The 26,209-nt window shown below is 40.5% G+C and overlaps 1 protein-coding gene across 1 annotated transcript; it reads left to right on the top strand.

Annotated features, from left to right (window-relative positions):
* Window positions 1-24,571: 24,571 nt before the first annotated feature.
* On the top strand, window positions 24,572-26,141 carry LOC125314220 (phospholipase A1-IIgamma-like). The gene is made up of 2 exons (XM_048275932.1): window positions 24,572-25,204; window positions 25,349-26,141. Exons 1-2 carry the CDS (start codon window positions 24,572-24,574, stop codon window positions 25,964-25,966), a joined length of 1,251 nt encoding a protein of 416 aa, XP_048131889.1. The 3' UTR covers window positions 25,967-26,141.
* The last annotated feature ends 68 nt before the right edge of the window (window positions 26,142-26,209 follow it).

Genomic DNA, 26,209 nt, shown 5'->3' with positions numbered 1-26,209 from the left:
TCATGAAAAGAATGGTAGTTAAATAGAGCTAGAGTCGCAAGGACGCTTGGAAGAACGAGAAGATAATAGGTGCACAATCAGTTTTCAGCGAGTGTTGACGCCTAAATTTTGACTAATCCATTTTTTGCATAAAAATTAGAACTAATTTTAGTTCTAAATAAAAATCATCTCACATATTTATTTTTTAGCGTACATTGCATTGGCATATAATTGGGCAAGCAGAACACTTAATTTAGCATGCGTCTAGACTAGGCACGGGATGGAAAAATACACCGAGAAGATTTGAAACTTCAGGGACTGTATTGCAAATACTTAAAATTTCAGGGACTGCATTGCAAATACTTGGAACTTCGGGGACTGTATTGCAAATACCAAAAGAAGATGAAGAAGGGAAGATGAAGAAGGGAAGATGATGAAGAGAATTTTGGTGATAAAGAATGAAGAGAATTGAGAGAGTTTAGAGGAGGAGTGGAAGAGAATTGAGAGAGTTTTGAGAGAGTTTTTGAGAGGAATTTTTAGAGAGGAAAAAGAGAGTTCTTGAGAAAAATTAGAAGAGAAAATTCGAGAGTGAAGAAAAGAGTTTTAGTCGAGCATCATCTTCGACGAGTCCCGACACATATTTCGCCTCTCGCCACCCAACAACGCCATTGCTTGCCATTTTCGACGACAGCCGCGTTCTTCCCGCTCCGAGATCTTGAAGGGAACTATAACGTGTATGTGAGTAAGATTTTGTGTAATAGAAGGTAATCCTTTCCATCTCGATCTACAAAAATGTAATCGTTTGGTTTAAACATTTGTTTGTTTATTTTAGACATGCCACGTGTTCCAAAATTTAGCATTATTACATGTTAATGTATTTCTGTAAATACTCGTGCTTGGCTGCGTTTTCTTTCTTTCTAAATCATCCATGGTGTATATCGCACAAAGTTCAATGTTTTACATCCCCATAAAAAAGAAGAAAAAACCAAAAAATTGCATCTTTGAATTTCAAGTAAAATCCATCAAAATTGCCAAATCAAATATTTTTCATGAAAATGGTACCGAAAGGGCGTTAGAGTAATCTAGCGTAACCAAATCCCCGAATTCAAAATCTCTGGTTCGCGGAAATAAGATAGTTTTCTCCCGCTATTTTATTTAGGTTTCTAATCAACCTACCGAAAATGATTAGTGGCGACTCCAAATTCAAAACACGTTGCATGTTAATTATTTGAACCTTAAGTTGCGATTTGGTATGGACTTGGGAGAGTCCGAGTTAGGTTAGTTAATTAATTAACCTGATAATCCATTAGCCCGAAAATTAACTCGTCTATTTTTTCTTAGGTCGCGACAGCTTGGCGACTCCTCCGGGGAATTTAAGAGGACTTAGGCCATATAATTTCATGAAAAAGGAATCACTTGATTTGGCAAACTTTGGTTGAATTCTCATTCTTAGGTGTTAAATGTTTTTGCAGATTGGGAGTTATAAGGGAAGGAGTGATTGGCTAACCCTTTGTTTTGCAGGCTTGGTGAATTGGAATTGTGATTTAACTTTTGAATCATTGAAGCGGTGTTTGCTTTTAATTGTTGTGCATGATTTATCGTCTTTGCACTACATCGCACACAACCCGTGACCGAACCCGGGTCACACTAATAGTTTTAAGATGGTATTTAGATGGTCCTTTAACCTTGGCGGTAAGGCTTCGCTAAAGGTTATCCCATCTCGATCCCGAAAATTTTTTCAAAAAAATGGCTCAAGGGTCGTTCTTATGCACGTGAGGCTACGATGCATGAGAATTGCCCTTGTCGACCGAACCAAGCCGAAGTGATTGAACCCGACTAGTCATGACTATTGTACGCGAGGCTGCGACTAGTCATGATGATTGCGCGCGAGGCTGCGACATATCGTTTCGTTCATCATTTCACTTTGCAAAAGCCTTTTGGATAGATAGAATAAGATTTAAACTCACAATTCATGCGCATGTCTTTGTGATTGACATTTTCTTCCTATGAACGGTAATTTCTTGTCTCTTTTACCCTATTATCTCATTTTTATTTTGAGCTGGTCCATGGTTTAGGAGTATCGTTGTCTTATTTCCAATTTCGCACTTTGCTTCCGTAGCTTTTACAATTTCATCGGTTGTCCTCAATTCTGATTTGGCTTGTTCTTGTTGTGCGATTTTTACTAAATTCTACGATCGAGCTTTGAGTAAGTGCCAAACACGAAAGTTGTAGACCTATGTTTCAACTAATATCCTACAAAATTTCAGAATTAAATTCATAATTTAAGATGGCCTTTCGTTTTTTCAACTACCTGCGGTTATAACAGTTTTCTGAATGCGATTTTTTGGAAAAACACATTAAACTGATTTGATCCGTGCATTTCTAGTCCGATTGGCCAACATAAAAGTTGTTCATCATCTTCTCAACTACAAGCTCGTAAAATTTGGACATGTTTTGATCAACGTGCGAATTAATATGAATTTTTTCGTAAAAGCGGATAAACTGAAAATTACATGTTTCAATCCTTTGGTCATAATCACTTTGTTCGTTTGAGTCTAGAGAGATGCCATGGACCGGCTCGCTATTCTTGCTCCCCGTACTCATTTTGCGTGTGTTACTGCATACAGTTAATTTATCACGGATCCTCCACATATTACTCGATCGGTCGCAAAGAGGATGGCCGACATTAACGCCACTATCAGTGCTGCCCCGGACGAGAAACTTAATTCCTTGACCGAGCGCTTCGAAGGGATGATGTCCCGAAAGATGGAAGAAATGATGGCCGCCTTCGCCGCCAAACTTCAATCATCCACCGCCAGCCCGCCGCTAACCATTCCTGCTCTAATTCCTCTTATGGACAACTCCGGTAAAGCCCCGGAAACCGCTCCCTATCGGACAATGCCGCTAGAAGATGTGATCTTCACAGGTGTGAGCTCGGGCACGCCGCCCGTAGTCCCAATCCCCTAAGCCAGCCCCGTGGCCCCCGGGTTGAATGGTGATACGGCCAAACTGTTGGCCCAAATGGAACAGAGGATCCGAGAGGTTGAGGGGACTCACAACATACCCCAGATTGACCTGTCTGTCTTTTCAAAGGTCACGGTGCTAGAGAAGTTCAAGATGCCCGACTTTGAGAAGTATGATGGAACTTCCAACCCGGTTCAGCATGTCCAGATGTACCAGGCAAGAATGAACAAGTATGCGATCAACGGCCCCCTAATGGTCCAGACTTTTCAGGCTAGTTTAAAAGAAGCTGCCATGAGATGGTATACGGACTACGAGATCTACCGGATGGATGATTGGGAGAAGGCAGCTAATGCTTTCATCAAACATTTTAGCTTTAACTTGGACGTGCTGACCACTAGAGAAGATCTTGAACAGCTTGAGATGAAGAGAGGAGAAACAATCAAGCAGTATGCTACCAGGTGGAGGAACGTAGCATCTCGACTGAAACCAGTCCCTCCCGAAAGGGAGCTCATGAAATTGTTTGTTTCCACTCTGCCGCAAGTTATGAGAACCCGAATTTTGGAATCCGCTGCCACGTCATTCAGCCATCTCATCGCAATGGCTGAAGAAATCGAGAACGGTATGAAAAAAGACTGGTACGATGATGTCACCACAACGACTAAGAGGTTTGCGGTAAGAAAAGACAAGGAGCCGGCCCCATAGGTCAACATGACCTGCAGCCAAAAACCCACGACCCGGACGCTAGTCGTACGGGTTCCAAATCAGCAGCAGGCCAATTTCGGCGTGCAACGACAAAGAGAGAATCAACGGTCCCCTCGGCGGTTTACCCATCTACCGGGAACCCCGTCGCAAGTACTCGCGGTTCTACGTAAGAGAGGTTTACCGACTTCCGAGCCTCTATGACCCAAGAACACGAGCTCGCCAAGATATGATCCATCAAAGAAATGTGATTACCACCGCGGGGAGCTTGGACATGACACCGACAAATGTTTCGTGTTGAAGCATCGGATCCAAGATCTTCTTGATTCTAAGGCATTCTCGTTCCAAGGCAACAAACAGCCAAATGTCTAGAATAATCCTTTGCTAGATCATTCTGGTAAAATTAATGATGTATTCGGGCTGGGAATCACACAGGTTGGTGCTAGTAAGGATGAAGGAGTCTTCGATATCGCCGGTTGTTGCTGCTATATCTCAAGACGGAGCGCATAAGGAGGAACCTTACCTAGCGCCTAAACCTTCCAAATCATTCATTAATGCCATATGTGATGATCCACTGGAGGGTTTAGATTCAGAGTAACATCTTTATGTTTATGCAATCCCCTACGTGGGACATTTTCTGTTTCCTTTAGAATTTGGATCGCATTTGGATTTCTATTCTGTCTTGCACTCTTGGATTTTCTTTCCTAGAAGATGTAATTTCATATCAATAAAATTGCACCATTTTTTGAATCTTGTTGAAGTATCCCAAACCAACCCGATGACGATAACCAACGACCAACAAGTTTGTCATCATGGTAAGAACTGAGGGTTGGGCTTCTTCAAGAATTCATGTCCCACGATTTTGAAAAAAAAAATAATAACAAAAATAAATAAATAAAGTTCCCAAAAAAAAAAAAAAAAAATCACACCGCAATTAAACCTTGTTTGTTTTTCTGATTTTGTTACTTTATGTTTTAGGGGGATACATGAGGAGGGAAACCTAGTCGATTTAGAAGTATACGACCTAGATGAGTCCAAGTCCAGTTATGAGGAAATTCGTCGGGATTTCAAACGACATGAGGAGATTAAGCCCTTGACGGGCGAACAAACTATCTCGGTCAACCTAGGCGATGCGGAAAACCCTAAAGAAGTTAAGATCGGGGCAAACCTGTCCAAAGAGATGACCGAGCGCTTGATTAAGCTCCCGAAGGATTACCAGGACATTTTCGCCTGGTCCTATGCAGATATGCCCGGTCTTGACCGTTCTATTGTCGAACATTGTTTGCCGATCGATCCTTCGGCTAAGCCGGTAGTGCAAAAGTCAAGGAGGGCCGGACCAGAATTGGTCCGGAAGATCAAAGAGGAAGTCATGAAGTCGCTTGACGTCGGATTCCTTGAGACTACAGAATATTCTGATTGGGTTGCCAATATAGTCCCAGTCATAAAGAAGGATGGACGTATTCGAATCCGTGTCAATTACCGAGATTTGAATAAGGCCAATCCTAAAGATGATTTTCCCCTCCCACATATTGACATGCTCGTTGACGATCTTGCGGGGTTTGAATTATTTTCATTCATGGATGGTTTCTCCGGGTACAATCGGATCCCGATAAATGTTAATGACAAGTTGAAAACCACTTTCACCACACCATGGGGAATGTTTCATTACCGGGTGATGCCGTTCGGTCTCGTAAATGCTGGAGCTACTTACCAACGAGCCATGGTTGCCCTTTTCCACGACATGATGCATAATGAGATTGAGGTTTACGTTGATGACATGATAGCAAAAACAAGGCATGGAGAATTCCCGGGTGATGCCGTTCGGTCTCGGATTGAGGTTTACGTCGACTCCAAATTTTTTTGCTTGGCGATCCAGTGCCAATTGAAGCTCAAAATGGTTACGTAACCCGGAGAGATAACATCCCGGACATACTGTCTAATCTAGATGAATTGATCTTTTCAATTCAAAGTTTGCAAGGAATACGTACAAGGGTAAAGCGGTATCGTTTCAACTCGTTTAGAACATGAGAACGTACATTGATGCTTTCCCTTTTGATTTTTACAGGGGTCACTGCCTTTCCGGATAGGGAAGTATCCATTCTCCCTGAAAAATTAATGAAATAAGAAATTCCCGGAGCCTTTGACAATCTCATGTCTCGAACCAGATAATGAAGTTTTGCAACTCATTTGCATGAGCGGGGGCAACTCCCAATCCACGGCCCTAAGAAGTTTCTTATGTGCTTGTGAATTCTGTCTACCAAGATAAAAAGTTGCTGCATTTTATATGCTAAAAAACACTCATACATTGCATAGTTTGCGCATGACTGTTCCTCATGTTTAATTTACCAACTCTGAATAAGGAACATGAACTACATAAGATACATCGAATGTATGGAATGGGGCGAGGCGGGATGATGAAAGGCAATCCTTTCCCAAACACGTCCCATTTTTTCAGGAGAGTTGAACGGTGGCTAAGTTCCGCATTTCACAAGGTAAAAGGTTTTCTCGCAAAAGGTACGATAGCCGAAATGACAGAGGCATTCAGTTCTCTATCCCAAACACTACGGGTGATCCATTGATTACCCCTTTTGAGCGGTGGTTTCATTTCTTTACCCCTGTCAAGAACCACCCCACATCGGGGTCCGCACAAGTTAATTCTAGCAGCAACACGAGGTAAATGGTTAGAAATTTTCTTGCTCGGACTAACATTAATCTTCGGGTGTTTCTTTGCATTTATACTCGAATTTTAATTCAAGTGCCTTAGGATGATGAAGAGCATTCACTTCTCTATCCTATACACTTCATTCTTTGCATAGCCCACTTGAGCCTGCAAATTCATTTCTTAAACCCCTGTTGGTGATCATTTGCTCATTCCAAAGACGAAGATAGCATTTTCCCAAGGATTAGAATTGGAGATGGTCGGGTCAACAGAGAATTCCCGAATGGACTCATTTCTTGTATGCTAGATTTTTTATGTTTACATAATTTTTCTTTGTAAATGTTTATGTTTGTTGTAATTCCCGGTTCAAAATCACGGGATTGTAAAAAAAAGGAGAGGCAAACTCAGCTTAAAGGAGAAGGGCCCGCTCTCGAAAAAAAAAAAAAAAAAAAAAAAGCAAAATAAAGAGATGTCGAAGAGCTCTCAAAGAAAAAGGAAAAGAAATCTCTTCTCGAAAAAAAGAAGAAAAAAAAGAAAAATGAGAGGCGGGAGTAAGAAAAGCAAAGGTCGATCTCATATGAAAATTTCAAGCATAGGAAAAGCAAAATGTCTACCAAAAGTAAGGCCAATGCACATTCATTTGTAAAGTACTTCTGAATTTTGAATGTACATTTTTGCATGTTAAGTTGTAAATTCCATGTACATGTTTGCATTGTGTCTCTTGCAAATCCTTGACAGACACTTGTTGTGAAGAAGACTCCCCAAGAAATCGGTTTGCAAAGTGCAATTTTCAGTAGAAAACTACCATCCCTCATTCAATGATGGTATTCTTTCCGAAGACATTTCTAGAAGACCAAGATCGGTGACTAGTCGGCGATGATCACCAACGTCAAGCCCCTTCTCATTTAATTTCTGAGCCAAAACGAGCCTTTTCGTTCCTTAGTCCCCAATCCTAGCCTACGTTATAACCCTCCAAAATTTCTTCTGATTAGGACACTTGAGTTAACGTAGAGTTAAATGATTTTAAGCATCAATCGAAGAAGTTCGAGCAAGATTATTTCTCTCTCATTTTTGCAGGATTCTTGACTTGTAAATCCGGAGCAGATGATGAAGAAATTCATTTCAGCAGCCTTGACTCAATTAGAGTCCCCTTTGTAAACCTTTGACCTAGCCCTCATTACGGTCCTAATCAAGACCTCCCGATCGGCTCGGTCGTATCAATTGCGAGATTACTTGGATCCTTATCGAATGCGATGATGGAAAGATTGAGTGATTTCTCTTGAATCCTGCAGACAGGATAAATAGCTTTTCTCAAGAGTGAGAGAAAGCCCTTTCGGACTGAAGTCCCCCCATTCAGCTCACATTCGAGGTATTCGTAATTTGAGAACCTCCTTGGACAAAATTGGTAATGCAAACTTGACAGAATGGTTATGCATGAACCATAGTATGAGTGATTGCATTATACTCATTGTTGGATATGTTTGTGTGTGTTACCTCTGACATTCTATGATAGGTAATACATTCCCGATATTCGAGTTCCCTCCCAAGGTCTCGAAATTCATCCAAGGATTATTGAATGAGCAAGTTTTGCTGGCAAATGCCTACCAGGTACGATACGAGCAATCTGTTTCGTTCATTGATTAATCGTTTGGAGAACCCGGGTAAGTTTTCCGAACCCCTTTTCAAATTAACAACTCTTCCGATGATAGTTGTTATGATTCAATTCGGGCAATATGCCCCTTTTGTACTTATCGATTCTATTCGGTGGTGCTCTTATCAAATATTGTTCAATTCGGGCAATATGCCTCTTCTATCGGGACGTGAAGACATATGCACTGGCGATCTTGACATCTTATCAAATCATAACGACGTAGCTCTTATGATTTCGGTCTTAGATCACGAAGACGTATGCACCGGTGATCTTGACCTTTAGTCGGCTCATAATGACATAGCTCTTATGATTTTCGGCTCCTTTATCAAATCATGAAGACATAAGCACTCATGGTTTTGATCCAAATCAAATCATAATGACGTAGCTCTTATGATTTTGTTTCCCCTTTGTCGAATCGTGAAGACATATGCACTGGCGATTTCGACATTTAATCAACTCACAACGACATAGCTCTTGTGAACTCGATCTCTTTCCTTTCGACTCACAACGACGTAGCTCTTGTGATCTCAAAGGACACACATATCTTGCAATGTCTCACATTAGGGAGAAGTCTCCGATAACAGATAGGCCAAATACCTTAAGGTCCTCGTGTTTGCAAGAAACTTAGAAATTAAGGGAACCATTAGCTTACGAGAAATTTGGTAAAACAGGTATTCTTGTATGCGATCCATGTGCAGGTTTCTCTAACATGAAAAAGGGAAATTATGACACATGTTATTTACAGTCTTGCATATGATGCATCACTTCATTACATAAAAAATGGGATTAAAACTCCCGCCAAAAAGTTCATCCATAATTTGCCTTGTCAAAATTTAGGATTCAATTTTGTCTTTGAGCGGAACCTCTACGAGCCTCCACTCAAAGAGGGGCAGCTGTTGACGCCTAAATTTTGACTAATCCATTTTTTGCATAAAAATTAGAACTAATTTTAGTTCTAAATAAAAATCATCTCACATATTTATTTTTAGCGTACATTGCATTGGCATATAATTGGGCAAGCAGAACACTTAATTTAGCATGCGTCTAGACTAGGCACGGGATGGAAAAATACACCGAGAAGATTTGAAACTTCGGGGACTGTATTGCAAATACTTAAAATTTCAGGGATTGCATTGCAAATACTTGGAACTTCAGGGACTGTATTGCAAATACCAAAAGAAGATGAAGAAGGGAAGATGAAGAAGGGAAGATGATGAAGAGAATTTTGGTGATAAAGAATGAAGAGAATTGAGAGAGTTTAGGGGAGGAGTGGAAGAGAATTGAGAGAGTTTTGAGAGAGTTTTTGAGAGGAATTTTTAGAGAGGAAAAAGAGAGTTCTTGAGAAAAATTAGAAGAGAAAATTCGAGAGTGAAGAAAAGAGTTTTAGTCGAGCATCATCTTCGACGAGTCCCGACACATATTTCGCCTCTCGCCACCCAACAACGCCATTGCTTGCCATTTTCGACGACAGCCGCGTTCTTCCAGCTCCGAGATCTTGAAGGGAACTATAACGTGTATGTGAGTAAGATTTTGTGTAATAGAAGGTAATCCTTTCCATCTCGATCTACAAAAATGTAATCGTTTGGTTTAAACATTTGTTTGTTTATTTTAGACATGCCACGTGTTCCAAAATTTAGCATTATTACATGTTAATGTATTTCTGTAAATACTTGTGCTTGGCTGCGTTTTCTTTCTTTCTAAATCATCCATGGTGTATATCGCACAAAGTTCAATGTTTTACATCCCCATAAAAAAGAAGAAAAAACCAAAAAAATTGAATCTTTGAATTTCAAGTAAAATCCATCAAAATTGCCAAATCAAATATTTTTCATGAAAATGGTACCGAAAGGGCGTTAGAGTAATCTAGCGTAACCAAATCCCCGAATTCAAAATCTCCGGTTCGCAGAAATAAGATAGTTTTCTCCCGCTATTTTATTTAGGTTTCTAATCAACCTACCGAAAATGATTAGTGGCGACTCCAAATTCAAAACACGTTGCATGTTAATTATTTGAACCTTAAGTTGCGATTTGGTATGGACTTGGGAGAGTCCGAGTTAGGTTAGTTAATTAATTAACCCGATAATCCATTAGCTTGGAATTTAACTTGTTTATTTTTCTAGGTCGCGACAGCGAGCATCGTGAAAAAAAAAAAAAAAAAGTGCGGATGTAGCTAAGTAGAGCCAGAATGGCAAGCAATGGGTAAGTTGGGAGAGAGTGTCGGGATTGAGGACTAGAGCGAGAGAGCGATGCAGGCTTCAGGACCTTGACGGCGATCGTTGGCAATGGAGTGAGGTTCTCCGATGAGAGCTAGCAAAAAAATATGTGCGGCTTCATAGAACGGGAGAAGTACAAAAAAAAAAAATCCTAAACTTATTGTAATTGTGTCAATTCAGTTCTAATTTTTTTTTGTTGTTGCTCATTTAGTCCTAAACCTTTTGCATTTATGTGAATTTAGTATTTTCCGGACAAAATCGCTGACTTCGACATTTTAATGATATTTTATTACTTTTTTAATTTTTCATCAATTTTTCTTTTAATCGTTACTTTTTTTCCTTGAACTTGGGGCCGAAGCCGGGACGCCCTCGTCGGCCCTAGGTGAGGACGTCGCCCCCCTTGCCCATACCCAAAAAGGACCGCAGCTCCCTCACCTGGCCAATTTGGCAAGGGCGTCGTGGTCCTCACTAGATCTGGACAAGAGGCTGCGCACCGTCGCCGTAGCCGACGAGGGCCACCACGGCTTCTCCCAGTGCTAGGATTGCGTCCTGCCCTAAGTGCAAGACCAAAGAAAGTTCAAAAAAGAAAAGAAACAAATTTAAAAACAATTAAAAAAATTTAAAAATCTATTTTAATATTGTCCACGTTAGCGCCAACTATGTCATGTAGGACGATTGACATCCAAGTTTAGCAATTTTGGCCGGAAAGAAGTGAATTTGGCACAATTACTATAAATTTAAGATTTTTTTGGTAATTCTCTCTCCATAGAACTGTCATGTTGCCTTCCATTGCCTGGACAAAGCGCCTTCCTGGAACTGTCATGTTGCTTTTCAATGCCTGGACAAAGCACCTTAGGAAGCGAGACGCCATTCAAGACTGTCAAGATCGGCAGTAGAACTTACCACCTCGCGCTTCAGTTGGTCTAAACCTCACAATCGACCAGCAAATGTTTTGAGTATCTTTATCTTCTATATTACTGAATCTCTCTTTTGACAGGTTATTCGACAACCATCTTTCCGAGATGGACTGTCAAGTTCTATTCCACGCTTTGATAGAGCCAACATGAACATATTATAGACATTTGATTAAATATTCCCACAAAAGGTCGTAGATTTAATTGTATCTCGCGTGAATTCAACGAACTATCAAGATTCAATTTAGAGTCAGGATTAATAGTTCGTGACAGCATACTTTTTTCAGAATGAATTCCTCTGACCTTACGTTTATGTCCAAGAAGGTGCAATGGACCTGCCAATTGACCTGTCAAGGAGGTATTACCGTGTGGATCGAGATGTTTTAAATATGTGATAGATTGAGTTGTTATACTGGTTGGTTATATTTGATTAACTGGTTTAAACATAATATGAGTATTAAATGGATCGTAAATGGATTTACAACTTACGTAAGTCCAACCCACATCTATGACTCTCTTGCCCTCACTCGATCTCGCACTTGCTCGCTCCTCGCTCTCACCCTAGATTGGGTGTGAATTTTTTCTAGATTTGATTAGATATGGAAGTGTTTAATGAATATGGGTTGGGTCGAATGTGTGTTGGATCGCATATGAGTCACTGGATTTGTATTGTATAGAAAAAAGGGTCAAAACGACATAAATGTGTCTATTTGAGTCCGACGATTTTCGATCCCGCTTGTTTGACGGGTCCAGGCGTGTTGCACCCTGAATCTACCCCCACAATTAAGCCGGGGAAGTCTCGTCTATTGAAACTTAACGCGCTGAATAGATTTCACGCACGTGCCGGATTGACCTACTTACTACTTCTGGTAAAATGAGACGGTTAACTCGAATACTTGCCGTTTCTGCAACTACCAAAACCTTCGGTTGGCTCTCGACCATGTGGTTGCCTTTGCTGGGGGAGGAGCAAGACAGTTTGGTAAGAAGAAGCGCGTGCAGTTGTTGACACCTAAATTTTGGTTAATTCATTTATGAAAAATTTGCACAAAAATTAGGGACTAACATGAGTCTCTATCAAAAATATTCATATAGTTTGCATTTACTTTAGCATCGCATTACATTTGAATTGAATCGAACTGGCGGTGATCGGACGCGAGTGGATAATTACGAATTTAATTGGACAAAACTCGTGATGGTTGAAAATTTGACTAAGCTCGTGTAGTAGAAAAATCACGTGGAGGGCAAGGGTTGGAAGGTCTGCATTATTTGATCAAATTTGGGGAAAATAAAAATATAATCCTTGAAATTCTTAATTGCGTCAAAATAAGATAAGGATATATTTTTTGAGTTTCAAATAAGAAGAGGAGATCGGCCATCGTCAGCAAAAGGAAATGAATATCACATGAGACAAAATATTGCACGTGGAGGAGGCCTGCTTCTAGATGGATTATAAATGTATCCACGAAGAAGAGAATTTGGTTCAAATATTCTGTAGGAGATAAAAAAATTTGATTTCCTTTCCTTATTACCTCAGACCCTCATGCCTATAAGAAGTTCGTTCACAGTGCTTCAATGGGGGTCGGCAAAAAAAATTTCTGCACGTACATCAAATTCACGTGAGATTGGCGTGAAGAGGAAAACGGTGAGAAAGGTTGAAGGTTTAACCCCGAGGCCGATTTTTGCTGCTGTTCGGCATCTTTGCTCGCTGTTTCGTAGGTCTTTTACTGCTATTCAACGCCTCTACTTATCAACCGAAGATCTCTTGCTGCTGTTCGGTGCTTCTGATTGCTATTCAGGGTCCAAAATCGCTGCTTTCCACACTGGTTTCCGCTGCTGTCCAAGCCTTTTTTCGCTACTGTCCGGTGTCCGTTCGAGCTAGATTTTAGCATTTGAAGTCCTTGTGCATTGGTGCTAGATACTTTGTCGTTTGAGTCTGATTTCATCACTGTTTGGTGCTCAATTTAGCCACTGTTAGGTTCAAAAATAGTGCAGTTTTTTGGGTGTTATTGCTAATGCTTCAGTGCAGATTTTGCTAGTGCTTTGAGAGCGATTATCACGTTTTTTTTGGCACAATATCTCCACTGTTCGGTGCTGTTTAAGATGCTAAATAGCTGCTATGATTTCGCTTTGCTAATCCTAATCGTGCGTATGAATTTCCCTAGCCATTCGGTCGATCGCTTGAAGCTTGGTGTGCAATTTGTGGAAAGTGCAAATTTTGCAAGACAAGGTAAATTTCCTATCTTGAACTTCAATATATTCACTTGCTTATTTTGTGATTTACTTGCATATCTTGAATATTGCATCGAGGTGGATATTTTTTCAAAATACAGATTGATTAGGAAAATTTTCTTTCCTAATCCGCAACTTGTTACACGATCGAGGACGTCCATCTTTAGGATTATTGATGGAATACTCGATTAGGCAATGATTTGGGTTTAATCGTTAATCGTAAGATTACGAATTAAAGATTGACTCAAATATTCGCGAAATATTTCAAAACTTGATTGATATATCCACTTTCTTGATTGATATTGATTGGTATATTCACTTTCCTCATTTGATTTGAATTGCTTGATTGTCATATTTTTTTTAGAACATACCCGTCGCATGATGTGATCTAAAAAATTCTAAAAAAAATTGCATTCATTCACTTTGCATATCTGAAAATTGCATCTTTTAAAAAATAACATCATGTAGATATTGCATATCTAATTTTTTTTTATTTAGGTTAGATTGCATACTAGAATAGAAATTGCATGTTTAAATAGAATTTTATGCTTAAAATAATCTATCTTAATATATTAGGGTTTAGGTCAATTTGAACTCTAAAATATGCAAGATAAATATTGTTTTGGCATAGTTCTATTTTAGGAAATTAATTCATCCGAAAATATAAAAAAAAATCATTCATCCTTGCCACGTCATACATGCCACGTCATCCATGCCACGTCATACATGCCACATCATCCATGCCACGTCATACATGCCATGTCATCCATGCCACGTCATTATTTCTTACCATGTCATATTAGGTTGCATTTTAGCTTATGTTGCGTATTAAAATTGCATATCTAGGTTTTAATTAATTTATATGTCACGTAGTTAATTTAATTAAACCACGGTCTCACTTGCATATTAATTTAATTTGCATGTCATCTTATTTAGTCTTGCATTTAATTCATAACATTGTATTGCATATAGTATAGTTTTTCATGCATTCATAAAAAAAAATCAAAAATAAAAGAACTATCTTGTGTGGCGCGTGCTCCTTTGATTATATTGATTCCTGGATGTTCATTAATTGATTGCGCACCCGCATGATAACCTTTGTTAGTGACTTAGGTTAAAATCAATTAATGTTGCCTTCTTAAATGATTTTTTCATGAAATAAAATGGTACCGAAAGGGCGTTAGAGTAATCTGGCGTAATCAAGTCCCCGAACTCTTAATCTCTGGTTCGTAGGAATAAAATAGTTCTCCCGCTATTTTATTTAGGTTTCTAATCGACCTACCATAAATGATTAGTGGCGGCTCCAAAATTAAAATACATTGCACATTAATCAATTGAATCCCAAGTTGCGATTTGGTACGGACTTGGGAGAGTCCGAGTTAGGTTGGTTAAATAATTAACCCGATAATCCATTAGCCTGGAAATTTTTCTGAATTTTTAGGTCGCGACAGCGATTTCGGGGCGCGTGGGCGTTGCTCGGTTAGTTTTGAGTTCATGTGCCTCTAACGGTCGACTCGCTTCGCACTTTTAAACGGGCGTCTCTCTCTCTCTCTCTCTCTCTCTCTCTCTCTCTCTCTCTCTCTCTCGCTCGTCTTGTCCCAAGGATCATTCGAGGGTCGACAAAATTGCAACGAGAATCATTAATATAAAAGTCGTTTTTTTTTTCGTGGACACTTAAAATGATACAGTTATCACTTTCCTAATCTTTCTTTCAAGTCTCGGAACACGGATTTTGATTTTTTTTTAGCACTAAATACACGGAATTTTCGATATTCGATTATTTCGATAGATAAGTTCACAAAAAACTTTTTGATAACTTGAGAATTTAAGTAATCTTTCGAATTTTTTGGCATTTAGCCTTGTTATCATCGAGTACGTATTTGCCGAATAAGGGAGAATGCTGATAACCAACACCGTCGTTGATAGCAGCACTCATGGGTATAATAAGACATCGGTTTGTATTTGTTAGCTAATGATCAAAAGTAGGGTTTGTCTAGAATAACACTTGGTCTTTGTCAATTTAAATTTTACAGCTCATGCAGTTTTACCCTCTTTTTTTTTTTTTTTTTTGGCTATTTGAGATACCCGAACCTTTTCCGACATGGAAATGTTGACACGTAAGTTCACATGCATGATTTTTTTTTTCTATTTTTAGACCTTACATAGTTTAGGGGGTGAATGATAACCATTCCGTTTCAGAAATAGATTTCTGGCTAGAAATAGTTTTTTCTATTTCCGTTTCTGGATGAGTTTCTGAGTAAAAAAATGTGTTTGATTACGACATAAAATTTCTACTTCTGAAAAATGTGTTGGCCGGCTGACGGCGGGAGGTGGCTGTGGAGACCGGCGGCGGGCGGGCGGGCGGCGACGGCGGCGGCGGGCGGTGGCGGGCGCGGCGGCGGCGCCGGTGGTGGGTATTTGAGAAAAAATGAGATTTCTATTTCTGTTTCTCGAAAAAGTACAAAATTTTTGTTTCACATTTCTTCTTCAAATCTATTTCTGAAACAACTTTTTGTTTCAAAAATAGAAAAATAGAATTGAGTTACCAAACGGATTTCTATTCCAGAAATAGGTTTGGAACATAAATTTTGTTTCTGAAACGTTTTCATGCACCCCCTTAGTATGTCATGATGGGAAATAGGCGCATTGTGCTTTTGTTTAATCTTAAGCTGGCATCGCGTGCATTGCACATGGATGGGTTATCAGTGCATCATGGGAACTAAGTAGGTTCCAGAAGGTGGCGAGCCATGGCACTCGCCTCTTGAAAGTTGAGCACAAGGCAAAGTGCTTACGTGGTCGGATCTCGAGAGCCGCCTCGTGAACAGTCGTATGTGTACATATGAGCTTATCTGGATGTATACGTCGTTTAATGGCATCTTTGTACGTATAAAATGAATGTTAGCATTTTATGAATGCTAATATGGCTGAGAGTACATATGATGATAAGGTCATACAACCCTTTGCATTTTCCTTGCTCAATTTCTAGATTTCTCGTAAGTTTAATGATTCGTGTCATTCGATTGGGAAAAAAACATGAATAGGGTGCGGCAATTACCGGACGAAAACCATCAAAGCTTAAGTTGCTCAATGACTCGAACCCAATTTTGTTCGCCAATTAAAAAGTTGTATCGATTGTTTCTTCAGACGAAAAGTGGAATCTATCCAATACTGAATGTTAGTTTACAATAACACGAAATTGTTTATAAGTCAACCCCTTGACGTACTTGGGGCACCAAAGACATCCTTAATCCAACAGCCTAAATTAAGTTGATTGCGGGGGAAAAGTAATGAAAAAGTCTTAAGCCTATCGCGTTGGCATCAATTTAGTCCTAAACCTTTCAATTTGACTAATTTAAACCTAGAAAGCCGCTAGCTTAACGGTCTGACAAGATCGTCGCTTATTTTTTACTACACGACCTCCCAAACAATGAATGTTTTATGAAAAATATGCGATTATGGTGTGGATCTACGATTGAGATTATACCGTCTCTGACAAGATTGTTAAAGAAACATTTCCCTTAAACCTAAACCATTTTGCATTACTACTAATTCAGTCCATCCGACCAATTTTGATCGGAAATTACCGATATGGACGCCGGCAATGTCACATAGGACGGGCGACAACGACGTGGATATTTTTTTTAATAATATCTTAATAATAATAATAATAATAATAATAATAATAATAATAATAATAATAATAATATATTTTTAAAATCCATCCCTCACCTAGGGGCCAGCGAGGGTTGTCGGTTGCCCTCACAGGCCAAAACCTAAGTTTTAGAAAAAAAAATTAAATTTTTTTTTATAAAAAGTACTATTAAATAATGTCTAAGTCTACGCCGACCATTTTACATGGCATCGCCGGCGTCCACGCTAGCGATTTCTAACCAAAATTAACTGAAATTGGTACCAATGCACAAATGTTTAGTAGTAAAATGATCAAATTGAAAGGTTTAGAATTAAATTAGTAATTTTATACCAACGCAATATGTTTAGGATTTTTCCGTTACTTTTCCCGCTGATTGTGTCAGGATGGATTTTCGCTTTTCAACTCTATGTTTGATCTAATTATGGCGCGACACCCGCACTGTCCTTTACTAGCCCAAAGCACTTAGAAATTTCACAACGCATAAATATCGACGCATACGTTCGCATATAATCTTAAACGGGATTTTTTTGCCTAAAATTTGGAAAAAAGAAAGTATTCTTTTTTTTTTTCCCCGTCAAGATAAATCTTAAGCTCCAGCAAACGCGCCCTTCATTCAAACCGTTCACGATGTGTAGGAACTCTAAACGATGAGTCGAGGTCGCTCGTGGCCCGCGGGCATCGCAGACCGCCAGTTGTGGACGAGGCAGTTGGCATTACCCATTCATCCTCTCGACCCGAAACGGAAGGCTGAGGGGCGTTGGGATCTCTTCGATCCATGTGGCTGACAGCGACCGTAGCTACTGGGACTGGGACTCTGGCGACCCCTCAATCGACCCTATGATCGAAAACGGGAAGTATCAGATTCAGAGTTCTTCTCTGCCGATGCCCCGAGACCGGGCTCTCGTCCTTGAGTCCGTCTTCCACGATCGGTCGTTTGGTTCGTCTCGTTCGTCTTCTTCATTTGCATACTGTTTAAATATCTCGCGTCTCTTGTCTATGTGATTTATCTTCCCTTTATATACATGGCGGTCTCCTTTTTCGATTGTGTAATGTGCTAGATTATCGTTTCTCGACGGTTCAATTACTTCGATGCCATGCGGACTTGGCTATTGGCTCTCATGTTAGAAAATTCGACCCAACCTCGACTCTCCGCCGAAAATTGCGGAGGGTCGCCGTTGTTGCCGATCGCAAACGAAAGTCTAGCGGACCACCTCTCAGAGGTGAACAAACAGGCATGTGCTTGGACTTCATTTCTCTTGTGTAGGTTTGTTCAAGACACTTGCAAAGTTTAACAGCTACTTTGCCAATTCTGTCCAAGTGAGACAAGATATATCGAAGGGTTTTGTCCAGCGCGACTCCTTCCAACATGACCATCCGATGCAACTTTCATACCTCATTTTGCCGTAATGAAATTCGGTTACTTTTGGCTCGACCATTGCATTCATATATACCTTGGATTCACATCATCTCATCCAACTTCGCGGCCAAGATAGGAAGGGGATGACAAAAGACAAAAACTTCTAGCTTGAACATTTTCAGGAGGAAAACATGACTTCTGGAGGTCGTGCGAGGATTCGAACAGTCGTGTGACTACAAATTTACAAATGACGCGACGTTTCGCACCGATTGGTAGTCCACAATACAAGAAGACGAAAAACAAGCGATCAATGCGAAGCGGCCATTTTCATCTAATGCACACCATCTACCATGTGAAATGCCATTAACTCATCGGCAAGGAAGAGACTAGAGAGCGAGAGCGAGAGAGAGGTGACAGAGGATGATGGTTGCAATCAATGAGAGGAGGGGGTTGATGTGTGGGGAGAGCAAGAAAGGAATGTAACATGGAGGTGGGAATGTATGATGAGATTGTGCGAAGTTGGTGTGGTCCTTTCGGAAGCGTGTTAACCCCTCTCTATCCCCTTATGCAACGTATGGGTTGTTTTCATGCAAAGAGAGAAAGAGAGGGAGAGGTCATGCAAGAAACTGCAAAGCCAACGAAGCATGAGTTAATAGAGTACGTGCCCTCATGGGGCACCCACACCCTCTATCGGTTCACGTAGATATGGACCTATCAAAATGAGCAATGGACCAATTTCTTAACACCTCTCTGACGATATGTACTTAATTGATTTCTTTTTATTGTACTGTACATATGAGCATACTCATATCATCCACCGAAATGGTTTTCTTCTATTCATCGCAAGCGTAAGAAAGATTTCTACTTTTTTTTGTTGATTTTAAATAATCCAGACAGAGGCTTGAACGCAAATACCTGATTATCCGAAAGATCGCGAAGCACATTGCAATCTCTACAAACCAGGTACGTTCGAGCTCTTGACCTATGGAGGTTAGTCGTGATCCAGAATGGATAGCAGACGGTTAATGGAATTTGAACGGGCGACCTCTAGCTCCCTCATCAGGAATCTATCCATGCCTCTTTTATTATGTCGAACCCCGTCTTTCTTTTATTGGGGATATGGAAATGTAATAGACATTTGGGAGAGAAAATTGTTGGGGGGACCAAGTTAGGCTATCATCCATCACATGGTGGAGGGGAACACTTTGATTTATTGTGAGAGAATTGATGAAGCTACAAAACGAAAAGTTGTTAATGGCTCTATGGGTTACATGCATGGTCAACTACCCTGAAAGTAGTCAAGCTCAAGGATAACCTTCTCAGTAGAGACATTGGGTGCACGCCTAGATCCTCCTGCTTTGGAGCATGAGTTTGGTTGTTGAGCTAAGAGGGATTTTGGTTTTGGATGATGGTCTCTTTGATTAGGTGATGCCCCTTGCAAGTAATTGAGCCAAGGCATTAATGCAGAGAAAGCCCCTTTTGTCTGTGTCCCGGGATGCAAAGAGTGCTGTTTTCGGAAGACATTCTCAGAAGAACATCCTCTTTGGTTGGTCTGCGGGCTAGGAGGTCCCAAGAAATGGCAACATGGCAAAGTGGGCTTTGGTAAAGCAACATGGTGGACTCGCCTTGTTCATCGGTGGATTTGCCTGATTGTGTTCTGTACATGGAGTGTCTTTCTGACATGCTATAAGCGGGTCAGTTCAAGCTCCTTTTGTTGTTGTGAACGTGGATTTTCATGTCTTGTACCACATTCAATTAAGTATATGAATAATGACGCCGATGGTGCCTTAACTTTAGCCCAATATATAATGTGATCTTTGGAGTTTTAATTTGTACAATATGGTCACTGAATATTATTTAAATGTGCAACGTTATCCTTAAACTTTTAATTTATTCAATGTGGTCCATGAACTTTTTTTTGTTTAAGTTTAATTTAATCCCTAAACTATATAGAAAATGTTCAATATTGTCCATGAATTTGAAATTAACGAAAGGACAAAATTGAATATTTTCATATAGTGTAGGGATCAAATTGAACATGTACCAATAATTTAGGGACTACATTGAAGTAATGTAAAGTTCTGGGATGACATTGGACGTTTGGCTAAAGTACAAGGATCGCATTGAATTGATTAAAGTTTAGGGATCACATTGCACATTGGGTCAAAGTTCAGGGATTATTTGTATTATTTCTCCCAAAATATAATAAGCGGTGTTAGCCCCATATTGCTCATATGTATCTCTTGAATCTACTAAATGAAGCATCGGACTATTAATTTGTGGAATCTCGAAAATCATTCTGAACTTTGACATCCACATTAGGCATTGTCCCCGATTTCGGAGATACGCAGTTTGCATCTAAACCAAATTACCCTTTCACCTCATCTAAACTCTAATTACATTATCAACTGATGCCGCCGCTCCCCCGATCGGAGATGCGGCCGACACCCTCATATCAATCTTGCGTCTCTCTATCTTTTCCCTTAGCCTTGTTTCTCCATCTACCCTCCAGGTCGACCACGGCCATGCCTTCGAGGTCTAGTCAGCATCAAGCTCGACCGGATTCGGAGTTGGTTGAGCTCAACGCCACGACAATGCTTGAACAGATTTCGCAGATAGCAATTCTCGATGATCTAAGATCCCTATTTGATTTTCAATTTATAAATGTGAAAGAACCACCCAAGTGTATCATGCCACGTGTGATGTTAGGTATGATTTCACACACGGAGATTTCGATTCGGAAATCTAACATTGGCCATTTTTATAGTAACATGTACTATGTTCGAATCGTTTGAAAAATGAAATGAAATTTATTCTAGCACGTGATTTTCTCCGTCCTTCTTGATTTGGCCTTTTGAAGTTCACTTTATCTCTCAATGTGGCCGATCAAAGTTAAAATCAAAACGAGATGTCACGGGCTTCTGTTTGTGGTCCACAGAGGGAAGACCCACACACCTGAAGAAAGAAACCAGCACCCGACAAGACAACTCGAGAAAAGGCTCCGTCGCATTTGCCTCCGATCCCCCCACCCGTTGATTTGATTTGCCTTGAGTTTCATCACGTCAATTAACCAAGAAATGATTAGGCAGATGTGCTGGTATATGTTTATCATAATTTATTTCTTTATTTTATCTGAAAATGGAAAATTGGTAGCCCACCATATATGTACCCGGAATTAAGTTTCGTCTCATCTTTCAAACCGGGGGTGGTACCGTTACCCTTCTATTGCGTCTGCAAGACGGACCCGACGTGAAAAATCCACATGCTTGGCGCGTATGCTGTTCACCGGAGGTAGATTTATGCTAGGGGTACCGCTTTTGGGAGTTCTTGCTGGAAGGGAATTAGTTTAAAATAAATACGTGATGGAGACATTGATTTAGGATTTTTTTTTGTGAGACGATAACTAATTTGATGTAGATATATCATGGTGCACAAATGAGCGGTTCTTAATGGCATCAACATATTTTATACTTTATATCATTATTGTATTTGATTACACGACAAGTTATAAAAAAAAATGATATTCTAGTTTTTTGTTTTCGCTATTTGTGTCTAATCACTATAAGTAAACAATGTACAATCCAACTATCGTATGAATTTTTGACCAAATGGAAAAGAGTTGTAACTGCAATTCCTTCGGAAATGGTAAGATCTAGGCTGCTCCTATTTTGCTTGCCACTACTACGGGACATCTTCTATGCGAAAACATTATTCCATTTTCATATTTTTGGACCTTATTATCTCCACGGAATAATACGCTCGCGATGAAATCATGTTGAATATTTGACGATACATTCCGTTAACTTTATCTCCAAAACATCTTTGAAACTTTTTATTTTACCTTGAATGAAAAGATAATATGAATATAAAAATTCAAATAAAAAAGAAAGTATTTGAAATTTAATATAATTTAGAAACAATAAGTTCTGGCCCTAGGGGAATAATATCATTTTAATATTAGTCTACTCAAGAATTGCTTGGCCCCATCCCTCAAATCCCTTTACTAGCAGGCCCGCAACTTAAACCTTTTTTTGTTTTGTTTTTTGAGTCAGAGACAACTTGAACTTGATTAATTATCTTTTAGGCTCAAATATTCTCCTTGGGAAGTCAATTCGCTTATCACTATGTGCATGCTCTTGCTGGCCCATTTACCTAATGGGCTTTGGCCCATTATAAAAGGAAAGTACATCAGGTGGCAGAATAATTAAGTCCCAAAAGTGCATATTTTTGGCCTATAATTAGGTCATTAGCCCTCCTAAAGTAAAACCCTTTGGAATCTTGCATGTACCGAAGCCCCTTCTATCAGTCACTTGGCTCGTTCTTGGTGAAATGAAATGGTTTTCTCTCGGCCCCCCTAAAAATAAAAAATAAAAAAATGAAGTTGCTAGCCCGACAGTCCGACAAGACTATTAGTTATTTCCGATTACACGATCTTTCAATCAATGAGTGTTTTATGTAAAACTTGCAGTGATGGTATATGAATCTACATGTGAGATTATATTATCCTTGACAGATTGTTAGGGAAGCATTTCTAAAAAAAAAAAAAATTATAGAAGGTTTTTGCAAATTCGACAACAAGCGCTATTAATAAACGAAAAAAGAAGCTAATAAATCAAGATTAAATTCCCTAAATAGGAAAGTAATCATTAACATTTCCAGCTATTCCTCATCATTTTCCCCTAAAATCGTCCTTCCCATGAAGGAAGTCGATAAGCCGGAGTTGGCTCTGGGCATGACTTGAAAGCAAAGGCTCTCTCTATCTTGAGGAAGTTGTCTTGATCTTTTTCTTTAAGTCACGAGGACTTGAAAAGCGAATGTCTTTTTCCAATTTGACAGTGGACACATTGTCCACGTCAAGAGTAGCTCAGAAGTGCAGGAAAAATAGCTTTTTTCGCTCGACAACAAACGGAGATGGTGACCTTCAAAAGTTGTTGGCCTGAGGTTGTTTCATCCGTCTCATACGAGATTGCGGGTTCGATTCACATGGTCAGCGAACCTCCGAGCGACCCGTGCATGTCTCGCGTGGAGAGGCTTTCTGAGAGTTGCAGTGACGGGCTCGCCAACTTCGGAGCGGGTCGTGTAGAGTATAGGTATGGCTCGTACCGAACATTTCGAAACGGGTGCGAGACCTTCAAAGGCTTTTTGCTTTTGCCTCGGTCACTTGGACAATGCGAGAAGCACGAGATGGGTCATTTGACCTAATCTCTGGAGGATATTCAAGCCATTATGAACTCGGAAGGCATACGTAGACGTTGCTTGCAGAACTTAATAGTCACTATTACTACATACGAAATGAGCCGTGCAAGAATTTAAACAAAGTTCATTTTCTGCTCTGCTTTAAGCTTCGTGCGTCATGAAAAGCATGGCGCATAGTGATGACCTATTCCCTTTCTGTGACGAAACAATATCGGATTGAGGAAGCAAGGTCCTTTGGCATCATTAATCCATATGTGCAAGCAAGGAATTAGAATTAAAATAAAGTGAACAAACATAGAGTAACGATTCATATAAGTATAGGTTTAATTCATGGACTAGCTTATTTTTTTAAGGGTTAATACCACGGAAAATCCTAAACCGCTACGCCTGTAATAAGTTTACCTCAAATTAATTTTTTTACCACGAAAAAACTCAAATTGATACATAGATGTCAAAGTTACCCCGAATTAATTTTTTGATCACGAAAAATCTAAATTAGCACACTTGTGACAAATTTATCCAAAAATAACTTTTTGACAACCAAAAAATTGAAATTAGTACAATTGTGATAAATTTATCCTCCATTAATGTCATTGAAATTGGGTTAATGCCACGAATAATCCCAAACTGGTACATTACAAACAGAAGCTAAAAACCCTAAATTGGTACGTCAAACTCAGTAATTGACAGTAAAATTTAAGGCAAACTAACGGGGAGTAAATTTGTCATAGATGTATCAGTTTTGGATTAATTGGTCACAAATGTACAAGTTTTGAATTTTTTGTGGTTAAAAAATTAATTTAGGGTAATTTTATCATCGATTTACTAATTTGTGATTTTTTGTGGTAGTACTTTTTCTTTTTTGAGTAAGCATCGATTTAATACTTTGGAATGCATTTGAGATGAGGCGTGAGGCTGCAGAGAATACTATATAGGAATGACATGCGATACCTTCCCAAACCCCGAACAAACTTTAGTTAACCCCTTCCTTTTTGACAGATTCTTTCGGATGCGGTTAAAGTAGTCGAGAGCTCAAGACCATGCCGGCAGAAATCACGATGAAGAAAATCATGAACGCCGTGTCGAGGAAGTTCGTGCGGAAGAAAACGGCGGACGGTATCGCCAAGAAGTGGCAGATCCTGAGCGGCGAGAACAGTTGGGAGGACCTGTTGGACCCTCTTGACATTGATCTCCGGCGGTATGTCGTGCACTATGGAGAGATGGCGCAGGCCACTTACGACGCTTTCACGGCAGAGAAGGAGTCGAAGTTCGCGGGGAGCTGCCGGTATGCGAGGCGGGACTTCTTCTCCAAGGTGGGCCTGGAGCTGGGGAATCCATTCAAGTACAGCGTGACCAAGTTCTTGTACGCGACGTCGCAAATCCAAGTCCCGGACGCGTTCCTAGTGAGATCGCTGTCAAGGGAGGCGTGGAGCAAGGAATCGAACTGGATTGGGTACGTGGCGGTGGCGACGGATGGGGGGAAGGACGTGCTCGGGAGGAGGGACATCGTGATCGCCTGGCGAGGGACGCTCCAGACGTTGGAGTGGGTGGACGATTTCGAGTTTGATTTGGTCTCGGCCTCGAAGATCCTGGGGGAGGCGGGCGATCCTAGGGTGCATCAGGGTTGGTACTCGATATACACGTCCAACGACTCACGCTCACCGTTCAACAAGACTAGTGCCAGAGATCAGGTGCGTTTCGATCTACAAAGGCTAGGTAGTCAGATCGGATAGAATCGAACGAGTACGTGATAGAGCAGAATCATTAGTATGATCAGGAGAGATTGCGATTTCATCTTTTCTTTTGGGTTTCTTGTCTGATTTGTTCCATGACAGGTTCTGCAAGAAGTGAAAAGACTAGTGGAATTGTTCAAGAATGAGGAGATCAGCATCACTGTGACTGGCCACAGCTTGGGTGCGGCCATTGCGACGCTGAATGCGATCGACATCGTCGCCAATGGACTGAACCGGCCTAAAGATCAAAGAAGCAGGCCTTGTCCTGTCACGGCCATAGTCTTTGCCAGCCCCAAAGTCGGCGACTCCAACTTCCAGAAGGCCTTCTCCAAGTACCGGGACCTCCGAGCCTTACGCGTCCGTAACGCCTTCGACATTGTCCCCAGCTATCCAATCGTGGGCTATTCGGAAGTTGGAGTGGAGTTGGGCATTGACACTCGAAAATCCCAGTACTTGAAGAGCCCCGGGAACGCGACAAGTTGGCACAACTTGGAATGCTACTTGCACGGGGTCGCGGGGACGCAGGGGTCAAAAGGAGGGTTCAAGCTAGAGATCGACCGCGACATCTCCCTCGTGAACAAGAGAATCGATGCTTTGAAGGACGAGTACCTCGTGCCGGTCTCGTGGCGGTGCGAGAAGAACAAGGGCATGGTTCAGCAGGAAGACGGGTCCTGGAAGTTGATGGACCATGAAGAGGATGGCGAGGTTACGTCAATGTAAAAAAGGTCAATAGAGGCACAACATACGCTTGTGCACCCACTCCTAGTCTTTTCCAGGAAAAGCAAAGACAAAAAAGCACGAAAAAAATGGGATTTCCCGCGAGCGCTTCAAAGGCCGTCGCTGTCGTTAAGAAAGTTCGAACGATTGTCGAGCCGCCTGTGCCTTTATGCATAACATTACGGGTTAGAGTTTTCTTTTGCCTTCATGGATGGCCTGTCTCGGTTTCTCGATTAAAATCACAAA

The sequence above is a fragment of the Rhodamnia argentea genome, chromosome 3 (genome assembly GCF_020921035.1).
Source record: "Rhodamnia argentea isolate NSW1041297 chromosome 3, ASM2092103v1, whole genome shotgun sequence".
NCBI classification, from domain to species: Eukaryota; Viridiplantae; Streptophyta; class Magnoliopsida; order Myrtales; family Myrtaceae; genus Rhodamnia; species Rhodamnia argentea.
Note: the sequence above shows the minus strand (reverse complement) of the source record. Positions and strands in the feature narration are given on the sequence as shown.

Bases quoted from the DNA above. Each gene is read 5' to 3' on its own strand.
- LOC125314220 (XM_048275932.1), top strand. From the start codon at position 24,572: ATGAAGAAAATCATGAACGCCGTGTCGAGGAAGTTCGTGCGGAAGAAA. The intron at 25,205-25,348 runs GTGCGTTTCGAT...GTTCCATGACAG, and splicing joins AGACTAGTGCCAGAGATCAG to GTTCTGCAAGAAGTGAAAAG.